Raw genomic sequence first — 9,357 nt, forward strand, 5'->3', positions numbered from 1 at the left:
AAATACGACTGTAGTACGGAACCCTCGTTGCGCGAGCCTGACTCGCACTTGGCCGGTTTTTTAAGCAATTATTGCTTGGCAACACGTATAGGACCGATCTGGAGCACTAATTGAAGTAACCTGAAGCAATTATGTTGCTTAATATTGCTGCTGAAATTTTCAGGTATTGCAGGGTATTAATGATTGCACTAAATTGCTTCGTGTGGTCGTGACGTCATAATTGACTAAATTGTCTGGAATTGACTAAATTTCAACTGCCCGTTTTTGCGTACCTTTAGATTAATTTATAAAAACTGAGCCCAAGTAGGTAGGTTTTCGCCATTAGCACCCATTAGCAAAAAAACCGGCCAAGTGCGAGTCAGACTCGCGCACCGAGGGTTCCGTGCTACAGTCGTATTTTTTCGACATTTTGCATGATAAACCAAAAACTATTACATTAAAAAATCTGTTTTAGAATGTACAGGTAAAGCCCTTTCATATGATACCCCACCTAGTATAGTTAGGTATCTTACTTTGAAAATACTAATTACTTGTTCATGAACACATTTTAATTATTTTTTGTGATGTAACCACAAACTCACGGTTTTCGGATTTATTCCTTTACTTGTGCTATAAGACCTTCCTTCCTACAACTACATGATTCTAGGTCAACGAGAAGTACCTACCCTATGGGTTTTATAGGACAGACAGACAGATAGACAACAAAGTGATCAAAGGGTTCCTTTTTTCCTTTTGCGGTACGGAACTCTTAAAACACTTTGTGAATAGGAAATAGAAAAAAATGATATTATCCCAAACGGAAATACCTAAGTGTACCTACAATTATTTCAGGCTACTCAACTGCACTGTAATAAAAGGTACCTATCTCTCGTCGGTACTCCGTATTCAAAGAATGTGTTGATGCTTTCTCAGTAAGGCGCCAACGCATTTAAAATTCAAACCGGTATCCGTAGGCTCCGTAGCACAGAATATATTATGTATAATAGTACCTACCTGCTAACGTACCGTAGTAAGTTTCCTCGGGTCTGTTGTAACATGGTTGTAACCTACTTACACCGATATGACATCTTGGTTGTTCAATATTATATTATGTTACGTACTTAGATATATGTACCTGCCTAGGTAATTATCTACAACACCTTAGTAAATTCAAGTAGAATATAAAATACACAAATACCAGATAAACTAGATGTTTAGATAGAGTAGGCTGAGTAGGTAGGTGTAATGTTAATTAACTTACTAACGACGCGATATGACGAAGTCGTTTGATGACAGCCTGTTGTTTGTCTTAAACAGGTAGCTGTAACTACTTACTATGTGTATGTCATAGGTATATACATATCTATTCGGCATATTTGTACCTATTAGTAGGATAACTAAAAAGAGAAATTAGGCTTATGGCTACGAATAATCGTAGGTAGGTAGGTACAGTGTTGTTTCATCAAAACAAAATAATACTAATAAGTAATAGGTATGTAAGTTGGTACAATACCTACGTCCGCGTCCTACGTGAATTGCCTCTAAGATTCAAATATTAATTCTAATCCTAATAATATAAATGTGAAAGTGTGGATGTTTGGATGTTTGTTACTCAATCACGCGAAAACGGCTGAACGGATTTGGATGAAATTTGGATTGGAGATAGATTATACCCTGGATTAACACATAGGCTACTTTTTATCCCGGAAAGTTAAAGAGTTCCCGCGGTATTTTGAAAAACGTAAACCCACGCGGGCGAAGATAAAATATAATATGTAATAGGTATATAATAAAAATATAATATGTGATCAGATTGTGTACCTACTACCTATACACTATATTATAAGTAGGTATCTTTACTTTAATATGGTGCTAGGTATAAGTAAATTAATGTTTTGATATGATTTTAAACGTGTAGGTAGGTCTTGTCTGTTGCCAGGGAGGTACCTGTCATATCTCAAAATTAGTACCCTATTCATCACCATCAAAGTAGACATAAAAATCAACAAGCTCTGAATACATTACGCCTACCTATTGAGAGTTATGAACTAATTTACCACATTTAACACTGTATAAAATTATTACTTATATAAGAAATCGCGGACCACATTAATATTACTTCGATGACATCACCTAGTCTTAAATTCTTAATTCTATGTAAGTAACTACAAACTGTAATAATAAGTACACCTCGCATTTTGTTGATAAAAATGCGTCAACATTATATTAGTGATAAAAATGCGTGATAAAGTATTTAAAAATAGGCGCGTAATCAAGGTCTTACCGGGTTCCGTTAGCAAGTCTGTCAATTATATCAACCACAACACTATATCACGTATAGCTAGCACACGTTCGTCTGTTAATGAGACTGGCCACTACTGCTTTTGCCGTGCTGCTTGCCGTGTAGTAAACTAATAGTATAGTAGTAAGCGCACCTCGGCAAACTGGGCAAACTAAACTAGGTATGTCGTTAGGTAGGTACATATAACATAGCTCGTTATCAAACCGGCTCTGTGGGCTCTGGCCTCTGCGTATCAAACAAAATGACGCGGAGACGTTGTATTTCTGTGCTAGGTGATAACAGTGATTTAGGAAATAGGCAAATTTACCTAGGTACTATAGTAATTAGTAGTTATAATAGTTAGCACATTTGGAGAGATAAAATCTTTAATAAAGGAAGTAGGTAATTAGTCAATGCCCATGATCTTTATTTCTTAAGCGCGTAGGCACCGACATGCAAAGAGAATATAATCACTACGTTTTAGTTTTACCGACATGATAGGTATGTACCTACCTAGCTAGTACGTAGCTGTACCCTACGGTCTATCTACTTTTTGGCGCTCTTTAGTAGGAATGAATGACGAAACATATTAATAACTAGCTGCCCTGGCGAACTTCGTTCCGCCTAACAGTCTATTCAAATTTTTTAATTTTTTCTCTTCGTAAGAACCATTCTCGTAGGTACCTACTTCAAAGAATATTATAAAAAAAGAGTTCTGTTCTCGAGATTTGCGATGACCAACACAAGTGATTCATTTTTATATTATAGAGATAATTTAAAGTTGATAAAATATTTGTTTGATTAGATTTCTTTACAAGTGCCTACCTAACTATACTTCTACCTACTTAATATACTTAAGCGGAAACGGCGGTGTTTAGATTGTATGAAAAAGGTCCGTAAATGGATCTTATTAAATTAGTAATGCCCGCAGCTTAGTCCGCGTTGGTAAAGTTTCGTCAAAAGCAGTTCAGCCCTTTTTATCTTTGCATGCAAATGATAGACAGCAGAAAAAACGAACAACTAGGTAAAAAATAGGGAAAGAAGAATTTTGAAGATTTGTCTCTTCTGAATCAATGCTAGATCTAGATAGGTACCTACCTACTTATCACGCATATGTATACTTTAGCTTATTATACTTAATATATTATTCTGTGCTTAATAGCGTTAGTCGCCGAGGCAGCGCGGCGTTGCAAATACGATCATATTTCCATCCCTCACGATTTCTGTTGAAAATGTTTTCTTACGGATCCAAGCGTCAGCTAGCTATTCATAGAAGTGGCTAAAAAGTATTGAAAAATAATTAGGTATACCTAGGTACCTCCTAATGATTTCAATACTCTTGAATGAAAGCTGCCTGAGAGTGGGGGATTATACTTACGTCAGTCATCCCTACGTACCGGAAACAAAATATGGGGGTGCATAATAATTCTAGATTATGCACCCCCTCCTTATGTAGGTACTCCTCGCCAAACAGTCTTTATGAGTAGTATTTTTAATCCTTTACTCTCTCATTGATGTCGGAACCACCTGATATAGTGTAGGTACCTATGTAGGAATTTTGACGACCTCCCTGCCTGCACGGTAATGACGTATGATAATATTATTACCGTACTGCCTGGGTCTTAAAAGTGGGAGGTTCGATTACCAGCAGGGCCAATATGCGAATTTTTAATTTTTTAATAATTAATTATAGTATCTTGTCTGGGGGGAGGCTTGGAGCGTGGCGGCTGGTTACCACCCTGCTACCTACCAATTACCTTCGAGTAGGTCCCGCCAAATTAGGCTGGGTAGAAATTCTGCCCCATAGATTTCTGGTGTTAATGTAGGAAAAACTAATTAAAAAGAGATGTTTTTGTATCCTACACTAAACGGTTAAAAGTATTGATTTTATTCAAAAGTTATAAGAAAAAACCTAATAAGTAATAGGTATATTCCGTTCACAAAGCATGATAACTTTGTCATAGCACAAATTAATAGTCCGATTAAAAATATTTAACTATGTAGTTACAACGTTTTACGTTTTCTTTTGTATTGTATATTGTTTAGTAATTTCTATGAACACCTAATTTTATAAAATATAAGTATTTACTTAAAACTTTAATGCCATCCTAAAAAGTAAAAACCTCCGATACTATACCAATGTTACCCGTTTCTACTGTACTGTTTTTATCACTCGTCATTCGTCACTCACTAGTTTGTAGAAAGATGGTAGAAAGAGAGAAAGGGCAACAAGCCTATGGAACAAGCTATTTATTTCTCTATGATTTATTTATATGCTATTTATCATAAAAAATCGCTATGTTATTGGTTGGCGTAGATAGAGTTATAAAGGTAGATTCAGGAACGTTAGCTTTCTCATTCGCACTAAAAAGAGAGCACAGATAAAGTTACTAATGTGATAAACAGAGACGAGGCTAACCTATTTTTTGTCCCTTATCGTGTAACTGGTTTTTTTTCAAGAATACATACAAGAAGTTGCAAATTAACTTTTCCTCTGCCGTCAATGTTGGCATCATTGCTTTGTTTGCTTTAATCCTGTGCTTTAGGGCACAACAGGGCCACACCGCACAGCATCCGCACAGGGTTTATTATTGTGGGATTTGCAATGGTGCCAACATAATGTCAGAGGAAAAGTTATGAACCATTACTAGGAAGTAGTAGGTACTTAGAAATTCTTTGACCATTACTGAACGGACTGTAAACCGTCTGTGAATGGCTGTGACATAGAGATAGTATCACAGAGTAGGTAACTACTTTTTACATATGGAAAGATAGTAGGTAGGTACCTATTCATCTAAGGGCTGTGATAACAATTTGATGAATTGACATTATTTTGATGATTTGACATTTCTTATCATATGCATTTATTTTCAAAAAATTCAAAGAAAGCAAAAGTTTTTTCTAAACACAGAATTTAAAACTTGTTAATTATCATGGCGGATTATTTTCAAGAAATGGGTTGGAGAGAGTTAGATGACGGTGAACAACCAAATCATCTTCTGCATATGGCAAGGTTCCTCATAGATTTTGGCCTTTACGAAGACAATTTTTCAGGAGAATGGCCGAGGTAGGTATTGTATTTTCTCAGACTGAATCCCAAGTCCAGAGTCCCCCAACTACCTACGAAGTACAGGTGAATTAAATAATTGTCATTTTATATAGGTGGCTAACTGAATAAAGTATGCATCACATCTTTGCATCTTTGACATTTACCTCTTAACATTAAGGATTCTTTATAGTAGGTATTCAGAGTAAATAATTTTTTAATACTCCTAGGTTACCACCAGCAGCATCCAAAGAAGCAGTGAAGAATCTTCAGGAAATAGTAATAGATACTGAAGACAAAAGTTGTCCCATATGCTTGAAAAAATTTGAAATCAACAGCAAAGCAAAAGAAATGCCTTGCCATCATGTGTTTCATGACAAATGTATCTTAACATGGCTAAATCAGGTAAACTTTATAATATACTAGCTTATGCTCGCGACTTCGTCCGCGTGGACTACACAATTTTCAAACCCCTATTTCACCTTCGTAAGGATTGAATTTTCAAAAATCCTTTCTTAGCGGATGCCTATGTCATGATAGCTATCTGCATGCCAAATTTCAGCCCGATCCGTCCTGTAGTTTGAGCTGTGCGTTGATAGATCAGTCAGTCAGTCAGTCAGTCACCTTTTCGTTTTATATATTTAGACTAGTTGACCCACCCTGGCTTTTGCACAGGTAGGGAACACATTCACATAATTATTTATACCTTCCTCATGAAAATATGTTCTAAATGATAAAATGAAACCCATATTGAATGGCTCTGAGAAGGTTAGTAGTTTAAAAAAATATTGAAAAACATACATTTATGTTACTTATAAGGAAGAAATGAAAATGTATGTGTTTATGTATTATGTCTGATACTAAGCTATTACACTGATTGCAAAATGTGATCAATTTGCTATCTGTATCCATTGAGGAATTCCATCCTCCAACTGTAAAACTATCTGATGAACAGTTTTAATTGAATAGTTTCATGTGACCAACTTGACAGTACAACCTTTGATTTGAAAATAATTGTCAAAATCAGTCAGTATTTGATAGCGTTATGGAGTAACATAGACAAATATTTTCATTCCCCACTCCTAAAGAACCCTACTGTTTTCAAAATTTATAAGCATTATATCACTACAAATATTATAAATCACTAGCCATATTATAAAATGTGAAAGTGTGTTTGGTTGGTTTTGTGCCTACGTTGTGTACATACTGGGTCACTACTAGCAATGTTTCGGATATTCATTGTATAACCGCGGGAGAAAAACGATCCATATCCATTACTTTTTTGGTGGATCTATTACAGATCTTTTACCTTATTAATTTTATACTTACATAGATTAAATTCTATTTGTAGGTGATTACTTACATATTGGATATATCAAATACCTACTTTTTGTCTGTTTGCCCATTGTAACATATAAATTACTTCATGTGGGGGTACAACTATATCAATTATTTTTCAATTTTAAGTATTTACCATGCTGCATGAATGTTCCTACATAGTAAAATAGTGTTTAGTGGAAGTTGAGAGTGAGAGAGAAATGGCAGCAAAAATAATAATCGGATTGTGAATCTCGATTATTTTTATTATCTGCATGAATAAGTATATTTCATACTTTATATTTTGACTAGCTGATGCCCGCGACTTCGTTCGCATGGATTTAGGTTTTTAAGTCCCTTGGGAACTGTTTGATTTTCGGGGATAAAAAGTAGCTTATGTCACTCTCCAGGTCTTTAAAACTATACCCATGCAAGAAACTATGCCGATCCGTTGTTCCGTTGCAAAGAGATTGAAGGACAAACCAACAAACGATTATAAAATTATGAAATTTTCCATAATGTTGCAAATTTCTAAAAAAATGCTGAAAAATTAAAAAAAATTCTCCAGCCTTCGTTAGACATATTCCAAACAATAATATAATATTATGTAATGTAAATTGTAATTGTATGGAAGGATTTGGTATTATTAAAACCGCTTTTGTCCACAACTTCATCCTTGTGATATAATTTATAGCTTAATCCCTTTGGGATAATATAGCTAACCAATCAGTGAAATAATTTTCAAATCTGATGATTAGTTTCGGAAATTACCCACTACATATAAATTCACAAACTAATAAATTTTACCTTTTTATAATCTTAATAATAACTAGAAGATACATATACACAATTATTTTTGCAGACCAATTCCTGTCCTTTTTGCCGACATGAGTTGCCCACAGATGATGAAGGATATGAGGCCTACAAAAAAGAAAAATTAAGAGCAGAGCAAAGAAAAGAAGATATAGAAACACTACATAATTCCATGTTTAGTTGATTTTACTTTAAAATTAATTCAATCATTACGACAGTGGAAAATTTTAAAGAGATATGTTTAGGAAAATATGCCACCTGGGGGAAATATGGGAATACCTGAAGAGCTATAGCTATTATAATGAACAGGTTTATTCAAATAACTAAACGTAATTAGAAAGGTATAATAGACTATTTATTTATAATATCTTTCAATTTTTAAATTCCCAATATCTTAGGATTTTATTAATCCATTACCTCGCAGCGCCCCACACTATCTTTACATTTTTTTCTGAGAGTAATAGGTGTCAGCGTCGTTTTTATTTACGTAAATGTTTCTACACTATATCTTTATTGTAAAAATGTGGTATGTTTGCAAATTGAGGTGCCCTAAATCTGACACTGGGTCTGCACTGCGACACTGAAAGTGATCTTGTCGTATCTCGTCGTATCTCTTACTTTTTTTTTTATTTCTTGCTATTTACTTTGATATAATATCTGTTATACCTATTTAAGAACTTCGTTAGTTTATATGCAATTTAAAAAATAACTATTTCTCAAACATGAATGGAAATATTGTCATTATTTTCGAAAAAAGAACACGCGAAGTATCGAATTTTCGGACAAAGTAAATCAAATCCATTGCAGGCTTTTATCAATGTAAGTGAACACAATGGTAAAACAATATTTTATTCATTGATAAGATTAACTTTTTTGAAATACATTATTTATTACAATATTATAATACTTTTAATTAGACTAATAGATGTTGATTTGTCGATAGAACAGCGATTGCCATCTTATCAACTTGTCCGCTACAAGTTGAGATGGCAATCGCGGTATGAGGCGAGGGAACGCCCCGCACACCCACAAGTCACCCGCGCTTGCCTGCACCGGGTTAGCGCAGGGGCTGTGCGGGTGTGCGGGCCGTTCCCTCTTCGATTGCTATCTCGACCTGTCGCGTACTATACCTACCAAATGAACAATCCAGCATGCCTTAATGCCTGGCATTTGTTGCATTGGCTCTTTTGTTTGAGCAATTTGCACGCCAGCTATTGTAGGTACATTGATAGTGCTATGTCAGAAACCCCCATGCAAGTGCTGAACAACTGTATAGAATAGAATAGAATGTTTTTTTATTCATGTAAACTTTTTAAAAGTGCTTATGAATAGTCAGGTAGTTTTAATTTCCACTGGTTCGGAATGCCGTTCAAATTTCAACTCAATTGGATGAGCGAGAGGTAACGAACAGACAGATAAAACATAAACGTAGTGATTTATATTCACTTAACTTTAAATGTAGGTATATCTGTACATAGAAAATTAATTCCTGACTCGTTATCTGACTCTCAGCAACGCTCAGCAGAAACCTTTGCTCCTAGAAAGCTGAAATTTTGCGCAGAGGTTCTCTTTATAAAATAGACAAGGAAAAGGCGGAATTTTTCGAATCTCCCACGGGAGCAAAGCCGCGGTTGGTGTAAAATATAAACTATAAACTATAAAATATAAACTAACTAGCTGATGCCCACGACTTCGTCCGCGTGGAATTAGGGGTTTAAAATCCTGTGGGATCTCTTTGATTTTCCGCTATAAAAAGTAGCCTATGTTACTCTCCAGGTCTTTAAAATAGGCCCATGCAAAAAATCACTTCGATCCGTTGCTCAGTTGCGACGTGATTGAAGGACAAACCAACAAACAAACCCACTTTCGCATTTATAATATGGGTAGGTACCTACTGATGTTATAAAAATCTCTCATCTAT

At 35.1% G+C, this 9,357-nt stretch overlaps 1 protein-coding gene across 1 annotated transcript; it reads left to right on the forward strand.

Moving 5' to 3' along the window:
* Window positions 1-5,095: 5,095 nt before the first annotated feature.
* On the forward strand, window positions 5,096-8,163 carry LOC117985766 (E3 ubiquitin-protein ligase RNF181-like). Its single transcript, XM_034972550.2, has 3 exons — window positions 5,096-5,327; window positions 5,537-5,711; window positions 7,486-8,163. Exons 1-3 carry the CDS (start codon window positions 5,194-5,196, stop codon window positions 7,618-7,620), a joined length of 444 nt encoding a protein of 147 aa, XP_034828441.1. The 5' UTR covers window positions 5,096-5,193; the 3' UTR covers window positions 7,621-8,163.
* Window positions 8,164-9,357: the final 1,194 nt, after the last annotated feature.

Source organism: Maniola hyperantus, chromosome 10 (assembly GCF_902806685.2).
Source record: "Maniola hyperantus chromosome 10, iAphHyp1.2, whole genome shotgun sequence".
NCBI lineage: Eukaryota > Metazoa > Arthropoda > Insecta > Lepidoptera > Nymphalidae > Maniola > Maniola hyperantus.

Bases quoted from the DNA above. Each gene is read 5' to 3' on its own strand.
- LOC117985766 (XM_034972550.2), top strand. From the start codon at position 5,194: ATGGCGGATTATTTTCAAGAAATGGGTTGGAGAGAGTTAGATGACGGT. The intron at 5,328-5,536 runs GTAGGTATTGTA...TAATACTCCTAG, and splicing joins TTTTCAGGAGAATGGCCGAG to GTTACCACCAGCAGCATCCA. The intron at 5,712-7,485 runs GTAAACTTTATA...TTATTTTTGCAG, and splicing joins TCTTAACATGGCTAAATCAG to ACCAATTCCTGTCCTTTTTG.